The sequence below is a fragment of the Pipistrellus hanaki genome (genome assembly GCF_964339955.1).
Source record: "Pipistrellus hanaki genome assembly, chromosome: 12".
In the NCBI taxonomy this organism is placed as follows: domain Eukaryota; kingdom Metazoa; phylum Chordata; class Mammalia; order Chiroptera; family Vespertilionidae; genus Pipistrellus; species Pipistrellus hanaki.
The window spans coordinates 20357525-20380289 of NC_140514.1; the positions used below are offsets into that span (position 1 = coordinate 20357525).

The window sequence follows — 22765 nt, forward strand, 5'->3', positions numbered from 1 at the left end:
AAACCGGATTATTATGTCCAGGTTGTATGGTAAGCACAGTCCGGTAGGACTGGTCACACTTTGTGATGTTTTTAAAAGCCATTCAGCAAAAACCAGAAATTCTTCCCATATGATGAAAGACTGCCTGGAGGTCTTTGCCCCCCCCCCCCCCCCCCCGCCCCAAAGTTATTTAATTTACTTCTCACTAAGCACTATGCTTGGTTGGTCATCAATTCTGACTTCTTACGTAGGGCAGGGTTCCTCCTGAAAGTGTCCTGCTCCTGTGCACTTTATAGCCGATCATCTCACGGTGGCAGCTCGGAACTTCTTTGCCATCACATGTAGTGGCTAGGGGGGCAGTCTGGCCGAGAGTTTCTTATCGGTGAATAAAACGTAAGTAGTGCCCTGATTGGTCTGGCTCAGTGGACAGAGCGCCGGCCTGCGGACTAAAAGGTCCCAGGTTCGATTCCGGTCAAGGGCATGTGCGTTGGTTGAGGGCTCATCTCCTGTAGGGGGTGTGCAGGAGGCAACTGATTGATGTTCCTCTTTCATCATTGTTTCTAACTCTTTTTTTTTTTTTTTTTTAAATAGATTTTATTGATTTTGTACAGATAGGAAGGGAGAGAGATACAGAGTTAGAAACATCGATGAGAGAGAGTCATCGATCAGCTGCCTCCTGCACACCCCCTACTGGGGATATGCCCGCAACCAAGGTACATGCCCTTGACCGGAATCGAACCCGGGACCTTTCAGTCCCCAAGCCGACGCTCTATCCATTGAGCCAAACCGGTTTTGGCTGTTTCTAACTCTTTATCCCTCTCTCTTCCTCTCTCTGTAAAAAATCAATAAAATATATTTTTTTAAAAACCACATAAATAGTATTTCAGCAAAATATTGTGAAATTAAAAAGTATAGGCTCAGTCTTTTAAGCATAAATGCTGAGAAATGAAGGAAATGAAAAAAGGCATAGCTGTGTGCTGGTCTTTAATTGAATCAAAGGCTATTTAAAACAATATATATTATATTATATTATATTATATTATATTATATTATATTATATTATATTATATTTATTATATATAAAGTAGAAGTAAAAATTATATTTTAAAGTTACACTGATAATCTCCTAGTGAGTTAAGTGTAGAATGACCTTATTTATTGTTTAAATTATTGTAAAAATATAAAATTAAGCCAGACAGCAGGTATAAACTGGAACTGTCCTGGGGAAATCTGTTGATATGGTCACTCTAGTTAATGGCGGCAACGAGAAATAAATAAACTGGCCCTGGCCTCGTAGCTCAGTTGGTTAGAGCATCGTCCCAATACACTAAGGTTGTGGGTTTGAATCAATGAATGCATCAATAAGTGGAACAAAAGATTTATGTTTTCCTTCTCTCTCTCTCTCTCTCTCTCTCTCTCTCTCTCTCTCTCTCTCTTTCTCTCTCTCTCTCTCAAGTCAATTTTTAAAAAAGAAACTAATAGGTTTTTTATTTTATTTTATTTTATATGGTTGTTTCTGATAGTGGTTTTTGATTTAAAGAATAGAAAACAGAATAGTTATTTAACTGAGTGTGGGGAGTAGAAATGAGCTTAATCTAACCTTAAAATAATACAAATAAACTCAAAATCTCCAACTTTTCTTTTGCACACTCATATCACTTTCTCTCTTTTTAAAAATCGTCCTATATCTTCACTAATTGAAATACTCTTAGTCCTTCAAGATGCAGTTCAGACCCATTTCCTGCATTCATGCTTATTTCCTCCCTCTAATCCTTCCTCACTGGCGTGGTGCCCTCCCCTCCCAAGCTCCTACTGGGCTTTGGACTTTGATTGTGGCACCTTCTGACACTGCCTTGTCATGGGCTGGGTGACCTCGCTTCCACACCCCTCCACCCACTCAACTCCCTAAACCCTAAGATACATTCCCCACTTCCTGATTCTCCCTTTGTAACTGTCTTCTAGACACAGTCTTTCCCTCACCTGCCCCGTTCCATGCAGAAGTGAAGCATCACCGTGAAGCCTTTTCTACGCTGAATGGGCAGAGGTGAAGGAGCAATCACCATGAATTTATATGGAAATTATTAAGCATACCCAAAACCAAACATAACCTATCAAATCATACTAAGCAACACATAAAATCTAAAGTAACACTAACATATAGTAAAAGCAGAAAAAAAAATACTATCTACAGGGCACATCTTGCTAACAGAGGCACAAAATAGAGATAAAATGCAGATGCTCAGACACAGTCGAAGGCTATGGGGCTTGATGCTGGGATGCTGAGCGTAGTTTCCTAGAAGGAGCTTGGCAGGGCCATTCTCAGCTGCTCCTGGTACCCCACCTCTGTAACAGCTGCTGCAGAAACAAATGCTAAACAGGCTTTTTTCGCTTTTCACCTTTTTTTCCCCTTGAAAGTGAAAATCCTCTTCGATTTCTTTCAGTTAGCAAAAACAGGAATTAATGTAGGTTAAAAAAAAAAAAAAAAAAAAAAAAAAAAAAAAAAAAGCAGAGTAGAGCCATGGGACTTGCAAAACTTGCATACAGGTATCCCCATTCATCTCTTACATTAGCCATTTCCAATAACTTTTTCTTGAAGAGCTGGCTGCTTCCTGTAATCAGTAGGCACTGGTCCTTGAGGTTGAAGGGCTTTTGTGATTGTTTGAAGAAACCATTGTAGGTTTCAGTTTGGTTTTGGTGATTGCCTTCTGTCCCCTAGACCAGAACGTGAATCTGGGATCCCCTTTTCCACTCCTGTGTCTGTCCAGCCCATTGTTTTTGTCATCTTGTTCCTTTGTGCCCATTCTTCAGATTTATCATACTGTTGTCCTGACTTAAATCAAAATCCTTCTGCTGCCTGTTGACACACTGTGAGGTCTCCGAGTCACCCACATGGGGGAACTGAGGCACAACAAGGACAAAAATGGGCAGCCTGTGACAGGGGAAGGGCCCCATGCCAGAGGCAGGTGACTGTGTTTGGGGCACAGCGACCTCTGGCCTGCAGTGTGACACTGACAGGCTCTGACGGTAGGAGGCTTATAGAGGTGCCACTGAAAGTTATTGGAGATGAATACCAGACAATTCCTGAGTCTACATTTAAAACTTTGAATTAGAAGCAAGCAAGCAAGCAAGCAAACAAAAAAACCCACCACAGCCCTAGCCAGTTTGGCTCTAGAGCGTCGGCCAATGGACTGAAGGGTTCCAGGTTTGATTCTGACAAAGGGCATATGACCAGGTTGCGGGCTCGATCCCCAGTAAGGGATGTGCAGGAGGCAGCCAATCAATGATTCTCTCTCATCATTGATGTTTCTATCTTTTTCTCCCTCTCTCTTCCTCTCTGAAATCAATAAAGACATACATTAAAAAACAAACAAAAAACCACCATACTATCTGCTAATTACCCTACAAGGTTCCAAGGACAAAGTATTTCATTCCCGCACTTCTTATCAGCCAAGTCTAAGAATTCCTATCTGTGTACATTCTCGTCGTCAGCACTGTCCAGAGGAAATAGAATTATATATGTAACCTTACATTTGCTAGGAGCCACATGAAAATGATTTTAAAAATCAGGTGACTTATGTTAATAATGTACTTTGGTTAATATTTCAACATATAAACACAATAAAAATATTAATGAGATTTTTGACATTCTTTCTTTTCATACTAGGTCTTCAAAATCCAGTGTGTTTTCTATTCACAGCACAACTCAATTCAGACTTAGTCACATTCAAATGCTCAGTAGCCCAGGTGACAAGAGGCTCTCACACTGGACAGCGCAGCTTAGACGAAGGGACGCTAAGGCACCATGTGTTATTCTTCTCTGTTCCTTGGCTCTCAGCCCAGCATGGGGCCTAGGCCAGGTGCTCAAAAACCTTGTGTAGAATGAATGAGCAATACTGTATCTTGGTTTTAAATGTATAAAATGAACAAGCCACAGACAGATTTTATGTTATTGTAGCTATGTGCAAGGTTAAAGGTTTTGCAGAAGACTAATTTGCTGTTGTTTGTAGAACTAAACCTTGCTATTTGAATTTTCACTTCAATTCGAATTCTGTCTCAATAAACATTTTGATGTTAAGCATATTCCTTTAATTTTTAATCCTTCAACCAAAACACCCAAACTTTATTTACTTATTTTTTCATGGACTGGATTTTTTTTTTCTTTAGGTATTCAAGATAAACTGGACTATATCACAACTTTAAATATAAAAACTGTTTGGATTACTTCATTTTATAAATCATCCCTTAAAGATTTCCGACACGCTGTTGTAGATTTCCGAGAAATCGATCCCATTTTTGGAACCATGAGAGATTTTGAGAATCTGGTTGCAGCCATACATGACAGAGGTAAACCAAATGGACTTTGGGTCAGAGGGGTGGGGTTTGAAAAAAGCATTTCCCTAAATGCTTCCGTAAAGCCTTTTTTCCTTACCTGTCGTGTATTATTCAAATATAATCTTTACCTAACATTCGAAACATTTTCATTCATTAGGTTTAAAATTAATCATCGATTTTATACCAAACCACACCAGTGATAAACATGCTTGGTTTCAATGGAGTCGTACCCGGACAGGGAAATATGCTGATTATTATATCTGGCATAATTGTTCCCATGAAAATGGCATAACCATACCACCCAACAATTGGGTAAGTACCAACTTGGTTTGTAAAATAAAAATGATCAGATCTTCGGGGATTAAACTGGATATTTATAAAGCCCTTTTAAAGAAACACACACACACACACACACACACACAACTAATGGGTATAGTTTATGAGAAGGGGAAAGTTTCCCAAACAAATAAAAATAAGGTGCCCAAGCCTCCCAATGTCATTTGGATTTCTGATTTCATTGTAGAGCTAGTGCATTCTAGTAGATTAAAACCTATACTCTCTATTAGCCTTTCCTTCCCTCCTTCCCTCACTTCTCACTTTGTCTCCCTTAGATTCCATGCCCACTAGTTTCATAAGTGTCTTGCTATGCTCCAGACCCCCTCACCTTTCTGACATTTTGCCTTCTCATCCAACGAAACTCTAGCCATAAAGAACCCAACTCTCCCCTTTTCTTTCTCTGAGCCTTTGCCTTTGGAAGTAGCACACACCCATTGTCCCCATCCAGTCTCTTCGGGAAGTCCAACAGATCAACGCCCTCCCTCCTCTGCAAACATCCTAAATGCATTCTCCCTATCTTATCACTGTAAGCAGTAAATTCTGCTGTTCAAACAGAGAACAGTAGCCAGCAAACCTGCCTGCCTCCACTCCCACCCTCTTAATCACTTCTTTTGCAATAGAGGTTACCAGATTTACACATAAAAATCCAGGAAGCCCGCCCTGGCTTTTTCCTCTCATTGTTCTCCAGATTCTTTCATGTAGTTTTATTCTGTGTGGCTAATACAATTTCACTGTGTAAATATTCTATGATTTACTTACCTACTCTTTAGGTAAGTACACACACACACACACACACACACACACACACACACACACATATTAGAGGCCCGATGCACGAAACTCGTGCAAGAGGAGGCCTTCTCAGCTATGGCTGCCTCGATCCTCCCTCCCACCTGCAGGGGCTGCCTCCACCCTGTGGCTGCAGCCCTGGCTTCATCCCAGCTAATTAGCATATTACACTTTTAATATATATTTAGCTTCATCCCAGCTAACTAGCATATTACACTTTTAATAAACATCATTGATGTTGAGAGGGAGGGAGAAGGAGAGATGATGTTTCTATCTCTCTCTCCCTCTCTGAAATCAATTTATATTATAGAGGCAAATAACTCAGAGTGCAGTTACTGGGAGCAGGATACCACATGCTTAACTCTACAAAGATAATGCCAAATTGATTATCGATGTGGTTGTACCAGTTTATATTCCTTCCAACAGCATAAAAAAATTACATATTCTCATTAATTGCTGGTACTGCCAGACTTTGTGATTTTTACCAAGTGAACATAAATTGGTAACACATTGAAGTCTTTTTTTTTTTTTTTAATATATTTTATTGATTTTTAACAGAGAGGAAGGAAGAGAGATAGAGAGCTAGAAAGGTCGATGAGAGAGAAACATCGACCAGCTGCCTCTTGCACATCCCCTACTGGGGGTGTGCCCACAACCGAGGTACATGCCCTTGACCGGAATAGAACCTGGGACCTTTTAGTCCGCAGACCGACGCTCTACCACTGAGCCAAACCGGCTTTGGCTGAAGTCTTAATTTTATATTTATCTAATTGCTAATGATGACTTATCTAATTACTAATACTGTTGAATATCTTTTCACATATTTATTCACTTGAGCTTCTGTTTCTGTGAACACCTGTTTATGGCTTCCCTACCCCTACCCCCACTTTTTTGTTGAATTGCTGGTCCCTCTGAAATGGATTTGTGTAGTTCTTGTATTCTGGATACCGATTCTTTTTTTCTCGGTTATATATATTGTAAATGCCTTATCCTAGTTTGTGTCTAGGTGGGCCATGAGGTGACCTGGCAAGGGTATGTTTCCTCAAAAGGCAGCAGCCAGTTGTTACCATAGAAGTGTAGACCCACTGTTATTAGGTCTTCCAACTAATAAAAAGAAAACAACGCGTGCAGTATTTAACACTGTACTGATTCCCTCTTTCTGGCAATGCTCACATCCTCGGCTCCATGCCATGACTCCCCTGGTTGACTGTACTACATGTCCCACGCCTTCTTCTCAGTCTACTCCAAGGGTCCTTAAATGCCTTGAGACATTTGTTCATGTCATGTTAACGAGAACATCTGGACAACATTGAGAAACACAAGGATTTTGCAACACATCACAACCACATTTGGAGAGATTAGGCCAGTGGATGGCATTTTAGGAATTAATTTGCCTAATCCTCTCCCTGGAAGGAAAACTCTAGGGTTTTGTACACTCAGCCTGGGATGAGGGTCGGGGAAGGTAATGATCACTTTTTATTTTTTTATGGGTACTACCATTATATGAATGATACCAAGTAACTGATTTGCTATTTTCTGTTTGCTAGCTAAGTGTATATGGAAATTCCAGTTGGCACTTTGACGATGTACGAAACCAATGTTATTTTCACCAGTTTACAAAAGAGCAACCTGATTTAAATTTCCGCAATCCTGATGTTCAAGAAGAAATAAAAGTGAGTATAGACATCTACTCAGACTTCTCTATGACGTGGAGCTTAAGTGGTTATCTGATACAGTTTTATGTTGAACAATAACTGTGCGGGGAAAATCAAGTTGTGTCGTTAAATTCTGGGATTAAGGAGTCCGTCAGATGCAAACATAGACTCTCAGATATGCTAGTGGCACCTTCCTTCCTTTAACCCAAAATAATCGAAATGGGAGGAAGGCAGAAACACCTGGTACCTACCTGAGCTCTGAGTTGCTCATCACAGGGTTGTTTGGGTGGTAGACAAGCAGGCAATTACAATGAAGTGTGCTGAGGGACCATGACAATGGGAAGTAGGAGTGCACAGGGAAGGCACCTTACCTAGGTGTGGAGTCACGTAGGGGGAGAGATCAGGGGATGTTTTTCAGATGAAGCAATGCTAACTAATGGACGAGGACAAATGAGCCAGGTTGAGAGGCATGGGTGGGAGTGTTTCAAGTAGAGAGAAAGCATGGAGAATGGCACATTAGAAGTGTCAGGAGTTTTCTAACATGGCTGGACATGGCGTATAGAGCTGGAGCTTGATTCAACAAGACTAGACAGGGTCTAGGTCTGAGCGGCATTGAAGGTTGTGGTAAGGCTGTGGGTGTAAAAGGTCTTAGAAAAATAATACTTGATCTGCATTTTGAAAAAATAAATCTGGCATCGGAGAAGAGGGAGTAGAGCAGGTTTGGAGGCAGAGAGGGGCCAGGAAAGAGGGAGGTGCAGTCATCAGGGAAGAAAAGCTGGGCGTTGGACCAATGAGGTGGTGTGGGTTTGCAGAGAAATCATCAGCACTTGGAGAGGAGTCTGGTGTGACTACTGGATTTGGGTTTTGAATGCTGACTGGGGGATGATGCCATTTCCTGAGATGGGAGACACAGGAAGTGGAGGGGGTGATGTCTTAGTTATGTAGAGTTTGTGCTCTCTCTGTGAAGCATCCAACTGTTAGGTCAAGGAGCTCAGGGAAATGTCTGGTCTAGAGATAGAACTTTGGGACTTGCTGATGGATGGATAATGCCTGCAGAAGTCAGACAGCTAATAGCAGGGGGAGAGCTAGGCTGGCTGTGATGAGCAGGGGTCAGTTGCTACTTAGCTCGAGCTGGTTGTCGTTATGTGGGAATGAGGGCTAGGTGTTGGTGGACCTTCCAATAAAAAACAACAACAACAAAAAATCAAAGTACTAAACGTCAATCTCTTATTTGACAAACGGAAAAACGGAGGCCTGGAGAAGTCAAGTGGGTAAATTGGTAAGTGTGCCACAGGGTTCCCCTTCTGCTGCCACCACTTACTTACTGTATGGCCTTGGCCAAGGTATCCCATCTCCCTGTGCCTCAGTTCCCTCGTTGGTAAAATAGGGACCATAATAGTACATACTTCACAGGGTTGTTTGGGGATAAAAGGGGTTGACTTCTGTAGCGCATGTTGGACAATGTATTCTTTATTACGTAAGTACTTATTAAGTAATAAGTGGGTAGATAAATGAGTAAAGTGATGTGAAATGAAGAGAAGGTGTAAGATGGAACCTCAGGGAGCTCTAAAGGCCTGTTGAGCAGACAGACAAGGAGGGACAAATTCGGAGCGGGGCGTCCTGCAGTGAAGGGATGTATTTGTAGAAAAAGAGGTTAGTCAGCAGTGCCAAACATGGCGGAGAGTTCAGGAAGTTTAAAGACCAAAATGTCAGTTGACTGTAGCAGGAATACCTCGTTTACCTCACAGACACCCTGCAGGTGGGTTTTATTTTATTTAAGGTTTAACGAGGGCATGCTGATGCCCTAACTCTTGCAGCTGGGCGGTAGGGGCGGTGGGATGGTAGCTTGAGGTTAGCTCGTATTCCAGAGTCTGTGATCCGGCTCCTGGAGGACTTAGCAAGGAATTTTACCAAGACTTCTGAACAGCACTGTGGTCAGTACCCACCCGCCCCCACCCCTGCCCCCCGCCCCCTGTCCCATTGCCTATACTCAGAGAATATAGTTTTCTCTTTGTATATCCTAAACTTTAAAAAAGATATAAATTTTATTGATTTTTTTACAGAGAGGAAGGGAGAGGGAAAGAGAGTTAGAAACATCGATGAGTGAGAAACATCAATCAGCTACCTCCTACACACCCCCTACCGGGGATGTGCCCACAACCAAGGTACATGCCCTTGACCGGAATTGAGCCTGGGACCCTTGAGTCCACAGGCCGACGCTCTATCCACTGAGCCAACCCAGTTAGGGCTCTCAGACTTTCTCATTCCCTCTTAATGATGGATGACCTGGGGTTTATGTCATTATCAAAAGGAAGTCTTAGAGATCATCACATATAAGAGCAGAGCTTCTCTTTACCAAACCTGGCTTTTTAGGAAAGGTTTGGCTTAAGGTTTGGGGAATTTGGATACCAATAATGCTGAAATAATTCCCTTTTTACTCAGAGCAGTGAGTTTCTTAAGGAGAAAAGAATGAGCAGGTGCCTGGTGTGATGTCACGGGAGTTAGACAGGAATCGGGGACATAGTGTTCTCTCCCCAGAGTTCTGTGGCACCTACCTGGGTCATCCGGTCCTGGCAGAACCAGGCTCTGGGCCAGTTGCCACACCCGGCACCCAGGGAGAGCTTAATTGGAGTAAAAGAGGCTTAGTGATTAAAACCTGGTGCTCTCTTTTTTCACCTGGTCAAGAGCATAAATAGCATGAAGCAAATCTTTTTCAACAGCACATTTTGGATTCTCTGAGTGAAAAACCTCAGCATTTAAAATGACTCAAAAATAAGCATCCAGCTTTTGCTGTTTTGCTTCATCAAACAATGATAACATCTCTTATTGGACTACAGTGAAAACCCCTGCAAGGCCATCCACCTTTGCTGCCGCACACATTTCTCATTCTTTCATGTCGGGCCAACAGTTAATGAGGCTGAGAGCGCCCAAGAGGAAAAGGACCCACTAGTTGCTTTATCCCAGGAAATCAGTGCTCAGAAGCTTCATGCTTACAGCATCTTAGTGTTTAATGGTTTCCACATTTTTGTCAGGGGCTGCTTGCTTGGCTGGATTATAGCTCTTTGTGCTTCACCCCCACCCTGATCCTGTCATTGTTCCCTCTTGTAAAGAACAGCGCCATCTGGAGGTGGGCCCTGGTTGTGTGGAGTCTGAAGTTTCTACAAATTTGGGGTCGTCTTAAAATAAAAAGACTGTAAAATTAGGTGCAGAAAAATGAACGTTTATTTAGAAGGAGGAAAGATGGTGGAAAGAAGGGGCTCGTACAAGTGAGAGGGTCTTTAAGCTTGGACCCTAAAGCGACCTAGATCCTGTTCTACAAATGAGGTGCCTCAATATCTGTTGACTTCTCTAGCTCTAGCTTCATCTCTAACCATCTGCCCTCACTTCTAGTCATCCTGCAGTGCTGATTCCTGGGCAAATCTTACTGTTTCACCCTCTTGTATTACCTTGTTCCTCTCCTTGAAAGCTTTATCCTGGCTTTGATTTAAATTTTTTTTTTTTTTTTGCATTACAAGTTGTCTAGTTGGGGATTCTAAAAATACTCTAAAGACAGACCTGTCAGTTGTATTTTGCTCATGGTTGTAGTTCCAGAGCTTGGCTAAGTGCCTGGCCCAGAGTTGTAACTCAAATACTTATTATTTTTAAAATCCTCACTCAAGGATATTTTTTACATTGATTTTTAGAGTGGAAGGGAGGGGGAGTGGAGAGAGAGAGAGAAACATTGATGTGAGAGAGACACATCAATATGAGTTCCAACCAGGATTGAGTCTGCAACCGAGGTATGTACCCTTGGCCAGAATCGAACCCTGGGACCTTTAGTCCTCGGGCCAACTCTCTATCCACTGAGCCAAACTGGCCAGGGTTCAAATACTTATTAAATGAATAAATTTGGTAAGAAGTAAAGATGCTAGTAACAACAAATTTGTGGGGTTTGTGCTCAAAGAAAAATTCCACTGGGTAGTACCAGCTTAAAGTTATTTGGTTCAACTGTGTCCACACTAAGGATTGTCAGCAGCTGAGCCTGCAGAGATTTGGAAAAATTTTCAAGTTTTCAAAAATGTTACCTTAGGGAATTGAACTTAGCAGTATGAACCCTTCCATTTAGCCAATAGACACTTTTGAGCCCCTTGAATTTCAGCACCCTAGAGGCTCCATATTCTCAGGTAGATACAAGAAACACTTCAGCAGTGGCCCCCAACCAGTGGACCATGATGTCCAATAGGTTGGCAACCGCTGCTTCCAACAAGTGATTTTGGGGCTGATCCTCATTAGGGTTCTGAGGCTCCGTCCCCTTCAGCAGGTGAAAGTTGGCTACTTAACTCTAATACTTTGAATTGCAGGTGGTTCTGCTCTAATATGAAACCTTCCATTCAGCAAGGGGCGAGCCACTCACTGTCCCGTCACACAGTGCTGGAATAGGCTAGGCTGCGAGGGGATGCCTCATGGTGGGAGGCGGAGCGGAGAACTAGGCCCTCTGCTTTTCGAGAGCATCGTCCTCCCAACTGCCCCAGTACAGGCCAAGTCAAGTCAGTTTCTGCCTCCACAACTGGTTCATGCTGTCCACTAACAGTCCACAATGTTCTCCTCCCTCCTCCCTCCTCCCTCCTCCCTCCTCCCTCCTCCCTCCTCCCTCCTCCTCCTCCTCCTCCTGCTCTCCTCCTCCTTCTTCATTGATTTTAGAGAGAAGAAGGGAGAGAGAGAGAGACATTGATGTCCATCAGTTGGCTGCCTCCTGCATGCCCCCGACTGGGGATTGAGTCACAACCCGGGCATGTGACCAGGAATCAAGCCTGTGACCACCTGGTGCATGGGACAACACTGTCAACTGAGCCACACAGGCAGGTCCAGAATGTTCTTCCTCATCTCACTCCCTGATAGAATCTCACCGGCCACATTCAAACACTAGCTCTTCCTTCTCTGGTAGTACCCACCCACCCACCCACCCACCCACATTAAATGCAATCTTCTTGGAGCTCCAACAGCCGGGCAGACAGAGAACTCTCCTCTTCGGAGGTTGACCTGCGCTCGGCCTTGCATTCTTAGGTAACCTGTGTTCCCCGACTATTCCGTAGATGCCTCGAAGTCAGGGAACATGCCATACCCCGTAGGTGTCCCAACAGAACCACACCACGTCCGACTCATCCGGCTCGCTGTGCTTCCTTCTTTAACGCAGGAAGAACTGTTTCTCTAAGGGCCGGGCAGTGTGTCAGAGGCCAGGGAACTGGAAATGAAGCAGCCTTGCCTCAGGGATCTCCCGGGCTGGTGGGAGGGCCATTCATGACCTGGTGCTTCACTGGTTATATTTTCTCTGTTTGGAGTCATTGTGAAGAAGCCTGGCATGAGGAAGATATGGTCCCAGTTTCTCCTGAGTCCAACCTTTCATTTTGAATGGGTTCTTTAAACTTTGCAAACATGCTTATAACATCAGTTACAAACGTCACATTTGGAATTTAAACATGAGGGAAGCGTGGGAGTTTATACATACAGTTTTTTAGTTTATTCTACTGAGACACTGCTATGCTAAACAGATGGAAATACACTACGAGTGCTTGCATCTTTTTTTGGGGGGGGGGGGGAGAATGGCTGCTTTATTAAGACAAGATCCTTATTAAACATTGTGATAATGTCTGTAATGTAACCAAGTGTTTTACTTCTCCATTTTAGGAAATTATACAGTTCTGGCTCTCAAAGGGTGTCGATGGCTTCAGTTTTGAGTCTGTTAAGTTTCTTCTAGAAGCAAAACATCTGAGGGATGAGATCCAAGTGAATAAGAACCAGACCCCGGTAAGGTATCCCCCTTTTCTGAAAATGCCATGCGTGCTTTTTCTTTTCAGTCGGACACACCAGCTACCAGAGATGCGTTTTGTCCCGTCTGTAGGAAGCACCTTAAATAATTTTCTTTAGCGAACCCAGAGGAATTTCAAATGCATGTGACCCCGATTGATGTTCCCTTCCCCTGGTTCACTCAGGAGCCAGGGGCTCCGTGAGGAGTCCTTCGGTGACAAGGGTTCTGAGGGCGTGGACAGTGTGGACTCTACCAAGAGCCACCATTACTGCAGTTTTGGCATCTCACTCAAGCCCCCCAGGCACTGTTGTGGGCATTAAAGAGCACACAAGTGGAAGGGTACAGCATTAACACATGCTGAGAGTCTATTGCAGGGGTGAGGGATGTCTGGCCCCAGGGCCGTATACGGCCCACAAAATCATCTGGTCTGGCCTTGCCAAGGCATTAGGGGTGAGGTAATTAAATGTTTGACCCAATAGAGCAGGCTAATTTTAAAAAATATATATATTTTATTGATTTTTTTACAAAGAGGAAGGGAGAGGGATAAAAATTTAGAAACATCGATGGGAGAGAAACATCAATCAGCTGCCTCCTGCACAGCCCCCACTGGGGATGTGCCCACAACCAAGATACATGCCCTTGACCTTGTTTGGGAATCAAACCCGGGACCCTTCTGTCTGCAGGCTGACGCTCTATCCACTGAGCCAAACCGGTTTTGGCAAGCAGGCTAATTTTTAACTTGATAACTTTGTATGGCCCGTGAGCAATGTTATAAATACCCAAATGGCCCTTGGCTGAAAAAAGAAAGGTCCCCCCACCCCTGGTCTGTTGTATGCTGTGTGCTGTTTACTTAGGAATACCTTATGAGAGTGGTTTCATGATCCCCATTTAGCAAATCTTGGAGAAACGAATTTATCAGGATGAGAGGTGATAAATGGACTTACAACCAAGCCTAGCTCACTACAGAATCTGGGTTCTCTGTGGTTCTCAATCTCCAAGCCTTCCCCCTCCTCCCCTCTCTCCCCCATCACTAATGAGAGACACTAATCACATGCCACTCTCTTCATATGGTCCACCACCATTCTAAAGTCACTCTGTTTTCAAGGCCAAGTAGACAGCAGTCCTGAAATGCATTTCAGAATAATGAATTTGTATATTTACACAATGGAATGTCAAAGTAAATGCATTACAGTGACACATAGCAATACAGGTGGATCTTAGCAATGTAATGAATAGCAAAAAATATCTAAAATTGCTGAAACCGGTTTGGCTCAGTGGATAGAGCATCAGCCTGTGGACTGAAAGGTCCCAGGTTCGATTCCGGTCAAGGGCATGTACCTTGGTTGCGGGCACATCCCCAGTAGGGGGTATGCAAGAGGCAGCTGATCAATAATTCTCTCTCATCGATGTTTCTAACTCTCTCTCTCTTCCTCTCTGTAAAAAATCAATAAGCCAAAACCTGTTTGGCTCAATGGATAGAGCATCGGCTTGGGGACTGAAGGGTCCCGGGTTCGATTCCGGTCAAGGGCATGTACCTTGGTTGCAGGCATATCCCCCGTAGGGGGTGTGCAAGAGGCAGCTGATCGATGACTCTCTCTCATCGATGTTTCTAACTCTCTATCTCTCTCCCTTCCTCTCTGTAAAAAGTCAATAAAATATATTTAAAAAAAAAACTTTAAAAAAAATCAATAAAAATATATTTTAAAAAATATCTAAAATTATCATACATAGCACGAGGCCCTTTTTATAAAGTTAAACAAGTAAAATTCATATGGATATCAAGTGTATTATCAAGCTTTTGTCCTAAATTTATGGGTGCTATGACTTCATTAAAACAAACCAATTACCTAAAAAGAAGTTGGCCGTGCATGGGCTAATTATGACAGCACTTCATGAACTGAAGGTTATGATTGTCTCTCTTTTTTTCACACGTGACTTTCAATAAGAAGGGGGGAAAGGTGATAAGGTAGCTGGTGGTCCCAAGGAGAAGCACTTATCCTTGAAGAAGAAATTTCAAAATAATCTTGGTAATTAATAATGAGATGTCATAGGAAAGGCATACCTTGCCAGTCTTGACAAATGATCAGAACAATGGGATTTGTGTGCTACCCAAGAAAAATGTAAAGATTATGTAATTTCAGGAAGAGACCTGAGATTCCAAAAACACCTGTAAGTTCACCTATTTTCAAAAAAAGGGCCCACTGAATCAATGGTAACTTCAGGTTTGGATTTTCCAGGTTGTCCATGTCCATCCCAGGACTTACAACCTTGGCTTGTGTTAGATATAAATTCTTCTTTGGCTTCTAGACTATTTAACCTTGGGAAGGCATAGAATATGTACCAGGAAAAATTTCGGAAACCCTGGAGAATATAACAGTGAAAATAAAGGCTAGAAGTGGTAAAACAAACAAACAAAACAAACAAGTTTAAATGCATGCTATTAATACTTTGTGAGCAGATAACATATAGGTATAAAAATGAGCTCTGTAATCATTAAGATAATTGGCTTTCTTTGTCTTTAAAAAGTCGGGAGCATTTAGGACAATTAAATGTTCCAGAGGAGGATTTTGTTAAATACATTTGCTACCAATGTTTAGGTGATAATTAGAATTTATTAGATTTATAGTTAATAATTAAGTATCAAGTGAAATACTAACAGTCATGAATATTCTCTACCCACAAAACCCTTTGAGCATTGGAAGTGCTAGAGACAGTCGGTATTCACATTATTGGACGTGGGGGATGGTGGTAACTGTGCTGCCCTCTTTTCAAAGGACACAGTCACACACTACGCAGAGCTGTACCATGACTTCACCACCACGCAGGTGGGAATGCACGACATAGTCCGGAGCCTCCGGCAGACAATGGACCAACAGAGCAGGGAGCCTGGGAGATACAGGTAACAATAGGACGTGCTTCCTTACTTCCTGATGCAGCAGTTTGTCCTTTATATCCAGGCATTCTCAGGAGGTTCAAGTTATAATTGAACAAACTTGTGTAATTGCAATCTACATATATAAAAGCCTAAGTGATTGTCTGACTATTTGACCGTCTGACCAGTAGCTATGCTGTGCACTGACCACCAGAGGTCAGATGTCCAATGCAGGAGCTGCCGAGCTGCAGTGACTTGGCAACTGAGATTCTTAAGTGATGCACTCAGAACCGGAGAGGAGGGAGTCCGATTCTAGGGTGTGTCACCCAAGAACCACCCTCTTGCAATCCAGGACCCCGTGGCAGATGTCAGAGAGCCAGAGTTGGTCTGATCCTCACAGGCCAGGCCCAGGGACCCCACGGGTGCACGAATTCATGCAGCGGGCCTCTAGTGTATTATAACCCGGGCCTGGGCCTGTTATATTCTCTTGTTGCTTACCTTTGCTGATTTTCAGTTTCCTCTTTTGTAAAATGCTAACCATAGTACTTACTATTTCACAAGAACTTCGTGAAAATTAAAAGATAATGTTATCTAAATGTTACTCATTATTATTATTTGAGCTGTTGGTATCCCTATACAGTATAAATCCAGTGTTTCAACTAAACATTAGTAGATCACAATAGGGACATGCTTTGGAATTAGATGACCCTGAGATGGACTCCTGCATAAAGCTGTGTGACTTTGGTCTGATTAGTTACACATAAGTCTCAGTTTTCTCATCAGTTAAAAGGTCATAGTCCTCGCTGGTGTGGCTGAATTGGTTGGAGTGTTGTCCAGTACACCAAAAGATGTTGGGTTCAATTCCCCAGTCAGAGTACTAACCCAGGTTGTGGGTTTGATCCCTGGTCAAGGACCTAGGGGAGACAACCAACTGGTGTTTCTCTTGCACATTGATGTTTCTCTCTTACTCCCGCTCCCTTCCTCTCTCTCTCAAAATCAATGGAAACATATCCTTGGATGAGGATATATATATATATATATATATATATATATATATATATATATATAGTGATAGCCACATCCTTAGAAAGCTGTTGTGATATTACATGAGATAATGTATATGAAGCATTTAAAACAGTGCTTGGCCCATACTAAACAAAATAAACGTAACCCTTATTAAATTTGTGTAATCACTCAATAGAATCAATAGGAAAGGAGTTAAAGAAATTTATCCTAAAGTTGGTCCTCTGATTACTATCCCCATTTTACAGAGAAGGAAACTGAGACTCTGAACATGCAGGCAATGGTCACACATGTAGTGATGGCATGGGAACCGAAACACTTGGGTTCCAGATACACTTGTTTATTACCGCAATGACTCAAACAGCTAAAGTCAGCATTGGTGTGGGTCATTTCAGGCCAATAACTGAGTGTGCCCTGGTACAAAAGTGAGACTTTACAAGGATTCAAATACAAGGCATGTTTTTAGGAAACTCCCCTCCCCTTACCTTATATGCAGATATATCCATAAGATTCTCAGGGGAGTGATGAGAATTGCCAGTCTTCCTGGAAGTGACTGAGTTTTTTATTAGACTAAAAAGAACAGTATTGAGATCTAAAGGTTTTAACTGGTAGACATGGCCTTAGTATGAGGCAAGTCTTTGGGTTTATTACAGTGAGAAATTGTCCAGGTAATCCAGCATTTATTTTTTGGTCATCTGGTTTTTTCTAGTGAGTCCCAGACTAATATGGTTAATAGTGTGCATTCATCGCCCACATCTTGTTAATCAGATGTAAGCACGTTCCTAGGCCTGAACACATTGTACGCTGCCAACTCTCACAGGTTCATGGGCACCGAAGCCTACGGGGACAGCATTGACAGGACTATGATGTACTACGGGCTGCCTTTTATCCAAGAAGCAGATTTTCCCTTCAACGATTACCTCACAAGGCTAGACAGTCCTTCTGGGAACAGTGTGTTTGAGGTTATCACATCCTGGATGAAACATCTACCAGAAGGAAAATGGCCTAATTGGATGGTAAGTTCTCATGCCCAGCTCTGCATATCTGGTGCTGGTGAGCTTCTAGAATAAGTTACCTCTAAAATGAAGGATGTTTGTCTCCTAGAGACCTTCACCTTTCCCTTATTTGGTGATTGATTGAGCTAGTCTGACCGGGTTCTTTTCATTTGTCTTTATTCTTTTCCCAGGTTCTCAGGCTATACTCTCAATTGATCTGTCTTCAAGTTTGCTGATTGCTCTGCCAGGCAAATCTGTCGAGCCACTCTACTGCATTTTTCATTTATTTTGCTTTTCAAATAAAATGCCTACTTGGTTCTTTTTCATTATTTCTCTTTATTGATATTATCTATTTGAAGCATTATTCATCATGCTTTAAAAAATTCTTTAGATTTCGTTTAGCTCCTTGAAATGTATGTATCATAGTTGATTTAAGTCTTTTTTTCAGTAAGTGCAGTGTTTGGGTTTTCTCAGCCACATTTTCTTTTTCTTTTTAAAAAATATATTTTATTGATTTTTCACAGAGAGGAAGAAAGAGGGATAGAGAGTTAGAAACATCGATGATAGAGAATCATCGATGAGCTGCCTCTTGCACACCCCCTACTGGGGATGTGCCCGCAACCAAGGTACATGCCCCTGACTGGAATCAAACCCAGGACCCTTCAGTGCGCAGGCTGTCGCTCTATCCACTGAGCCAAACCGGTCTCGGCTCAGCCACATTTTCTATTGAATGTTTTTCCTCTCCTACCCTCCCCCCACTTATGTATGGGTCATACTTTCCTGTTTCTTTGCACTCTTGTGGTTTTTTTTATTGTTATTTTGAAAACTGGGTGTTTTAAAAAATGTAATGTGAAAATTCTGGAAATTATGTACTCCCCTTCCTAGTGGTTGATGCTGTTTACTTAGTGACTTTCTTGGATGAATCCTCCCAAATCTGTCTTCTTTGTTGTGTGGCCATGCCTCTGCTTATCCAGCTTATCGGTCACCTAATGATTGGAGATTCTTTAAATGCCTTGAAACAGTGAGTCTCAGGTCTTCCCTGGACATCTGCACAGTCGTACATCGTGTAGCCTTCCAGATTCCAGGGATATGCCAGAGCCCCTACGGACATCTCATTCACCAGCCTTTAAGTTTCTCAGCCAGTCTCTAGTCTCTGGTCAGCCCCAGCTGGTACCGCCACCCTTGGCAGCTGTAATGCTGAACAACTGCTACTGGTTGTTTTGGGTAAATACTCTGGGGAAGAGGCAGAAGCAACTTTGAATCTGATCAGATAAAGAAAAGAAGTCCCAGCTGCTAGAGAGGTCAGTAATCATTTTCTAGAGGTGAAGCTTTCAGCAAATTCTAAACCTATTCCACCACCGCTACTGTAGTTACAAGTCTGTTGGTTTTCAAGGCGATCGTAGATCTGAGGAGAGGGGCATGAAATCAGGGCAAGTTAAAATGACATAAAGCTTGCCATTCGACCTACTAGTAGCTGTTTTCCTTGGATTTTTGTAAGCCTTTAATTAATTTGCAGAGTTCTGATTTGCCAGTTCTCCTTTTATGTGACTTTTGGAGATCCTTACTGCACCATTCCATAAGTGCCCCCATTCCACAGATTTCATAATGTAGTTTGAGCACTTGTTTTTTCATACACTGAGTCTCCGGTATCAGAGGTGACTGGGACCTCTCAACCTGTGGGAGGCCCTGTACTCTGTCCACTGCTGTGAACTATTTGCAGAAAAGTTATGAAAAGGTAGTGCCTGGACTTGAAAATCACCGTTTCTTGTCAGATACTCTTAAGGTAATGAAAAGAATAAACAAAGGCAAAATTTGACCTAATTTGTCCTTAAAAGTAGAAATACACTTTACAGTGGCCTATAAAAGGTCACTGTAAATATAATTTTAGTACATCTAAAGGAAAAAAGAAATTTCCCTTTCCTTGAATTGTAGCAACTAAATTCCTATTATCAGACTCAAGTTCAAAGGCTGGTTCTGCCTCATTCCCTGACTTGAATGGATGATGCAGTTTCTCAGGGCCCATTTCATCATGAGTTATGGTATTGGAAGAGTTGTTAGGCGATTCAAAGAACTCTTCAATAAGGATTAGATGTTATAATATGTAATTGGAACATTTAACATAGAAATATGCTATGTAAAAAGAAAACTTTACAAAAATTTTTCACATGGCTTATGTACAGTTCTTTTAATTTAAAATTAGTTTTGAATAGTTCAAGTCACAGATATCAGTTCTTGTTCCACCCTTGTTCCTTCCACCTGTTCTGTCCTCATCCTGCTCTCTATGGAAGGCATTTTTGTTTCTTTTCATGTCAATATTCCTATCCAAATGTGTAAAATTACTAAAGTGCACCCTCCTGAATCTTACCAGATTTGCAATATCACTGGGAAGTAAATTAGTTTGTTGATCATAATGGCCAAGATGGTGAACTGATCAGTTAAGCAGCAAGTAGCAGGTTTGGGATTGAAATCCAGGTTTGCTGATATCAAGGATCCATGGAAAACTGTGTATAGAGTCGTGTTATTAAAAATATGTGCCTGTATACAGAGTTGTGTTCTTAGAAATATATGCCTTTTAGATCGGTGGACCAGACAATGCGCGGCTGACTTCCCGTCTGGGGAAAGAATATGTTAACATCATGAACATGCTTGTGTTCACACTTCCTGGAACTCCCATTACTTACTATGGGGAAGAAATAGGAATGGGAAATATTTTAGCCACAAACCTCAACGAAAGCTATAATGTCGTAAGTTAATATAATTTAACTGTGCTCCATACCATATGCGCTCTCTCTCTCTCTCTTTTTTTTTTTCCAAATCAGATAATTTACTATTTCTTTTTCACAGCTGAAAATTATTATTTTTCTTTTCTTACTCTAAGACAGTGAGAATTCTTAGCTTTCCAGGCTGAGGAGCTTGTAAAATGAGACACACAACTGGCCTATGAACCAGGAGGTCACAGTTCGATTCCTAGTCAGGGCACATGCCTGGGTTGAGGGCTCAATCCTCAGAAGGAGGTGTGCAGGAGGCAGCTGATCAATTATTCTCTCTCATCACTGATGTTTCTCCCTCCCTCTCTGAAATATATACAATAAGTCTACACACACACACACACACACACACACACTAATAAAAGCCTCACGTCATCACAAGATGCCCCCCCCCCATATCATCACAAGATGGCCACCACAAGATGGCCGGCAGGGGAGGGCAACTGGGGTGAACAGACCAACAGGGAAGAGCAGTTGGGGGATCGGGCCAACCGGCAGTTCGACATCCCCTGAGGGGTCCCAGATTGGAGAGGGTGCAGGCTGGGCTGAGGGACACCCCTCTTCCCCAGCGCCCCCGCCTCCTCTCCCCGGCTCCGTGTGTACCTGGCCTCTAGTAACACAACTGAATTTCTTGTGTAGACCCTAGGAATCTGCATTTATTGATTTGAGAGATATTTGTTCTTGTATGTGCCCTGACCAGGGATTAAACCAGCAATGTTGGTATATCAGGATGACCCTCTAACCAACTGAACTATCCAGCCAGGGCCATGAATCTGCATTTTAAAGATGCTTCCCAGCTAATTCTTAGGCACAATAAAGTTTGAGAACCATTTTTGAGTTTGGAATATTACTCATTACCCTCTACATGTCTAGGAATGTTTATTTATAGTGCTTGTCTATATTGCTAGAAATCACTTGACCATAGCACAAGATTCTTCCTGACATTTAAAAAAAAAATGTTTTTTACTTCAGAGAGAGGGAAAGAAATAGCAATGATGAGAAAATCATTGATCGGCTGCCTCCTGCACACTCTCTACTGGAGATTGAGCCCACAACTCTGACCTGACTGGGAATCGAACTCTGACTTCCTGGTTCAACCACTGAGCAACACTTCTGGCTCAACAAAAGTAGCACACAGCCTCACACTTGGGTGGCTTTTATTATTTATTTTTTAAAAATATGTTTTTACTAATTTTAGGAAGAAGGGATAGAAACACCGATCAGTTGCCATCTGCACACCCCCTACAAGGGATTGAGATGAGCAACCAGGGCATATGCCCTTACCAGGAACTGAACCTGTGACCTCTTGATGCATGGGTTAACTCTCAACCATTGAACCACACTGGCTGGGCAGGGTGTTTTTATTTTGCTTTTGTCTGAGGCTATGGCTTTCATTTTGTTCTGAGTAGATGAATAATCTTGAACCTATAATTTGTAAGATTAACTTTCAATCGTATCAGATCCAATTTCCCTAATGGAAACTTCCTATTTCAGCTCCTAAATTTGTGTGTGTGTGCACCAATAGTGCAATTAATCATGCTGGATAGAGAGGATAGAATTTAGACTCACTTGTACATGGCTGCATATGTGAATTCACCATATCAGCACTATATCACAGAATGAGTTGGTAATAGCACGTTTTGAAATTCTCCATTACTCAATTTTTTAAAAAAGCAGCAGAGTGTAAACATGTATGAAAGTTCAGTTAGTATAGTCTATTCAAACTCAAGATGCCATGAACTGTTTTCCACTTTAATGGTTGTTCATTGAATGTTAACAAATTCAAGTATAGGTATAAGTAATTATGAAGTAAATAATGGCCAAATTATATTTCACTTAATTAACCTGACCGCTGTTTTCTCTTTACGGTCGTTGACACAGGATACCCTTCTCTCAAAGTCCCCAATGCAGTGGGACAATAGCTCCAATGCTGGTTTTTCTGAAGGCAATCACACCTGGTTACCTACCAATACAGATTACTACACTGTAAATGTTGCTGTAAGTATCAATGAAAATTTCATGCTGATTCCAGAAACAGGAAATGAGTTTCTATGCTAATAACATATACTAAAACCTTAACTGATGCTATTTATTTTTAAAACGTTTCAAAATTGATTTTGAGAGAGGAAGGAACCAATCGATGTTTCTCTCTCTCTGTCTCTTCCCCTCCCTTACACTCTCTCTAAAAATTAATAGAAAAATATCCTCATGTGAGGATTAACAACAAAAAA

The 22765-nt window shown here is 42.1% G+C and overlaps 1 protein-coding gene across 1 annotated transcript in view; it reads left to right on the forward strand.

Annotated features, from left to right (window-relative positions):
• The window catches only part of SLC3A1 (solute carrier family 3 member 1), a 35119-nt gene that overhangs the window by 9091 nt on the left and 3263 nt on the right, over positions 1–22765 (forward strand). The window contains exons 4-11 of the mRNA XM_084901517.1: positions 4144–4323; positions 4469–4623; positions 6984–7109; positions 12756–12875; positions 15651–15775; positions 17592–17787; positions 20343–20510; positions 22416–22532. Of these exons, the coding sequence (XP_084757643.1) occupies positions 4144–4323; positions 4469–4623; positions 6984–7109; positions 12756–12875; positions 15651–15775; positions 17592–17787; positions 20343–20510; positions 22416–22532 (1187 nt within the window). The remainder of the gene's footprint in view (positions 1–4143; positions 4324–4468; positions 4624–6983; positions 7110–12755; positions 12876–15650; positions 15776–17591; positions 17788–20342; positions 20511–22415; positions 22533–22765) is intronic.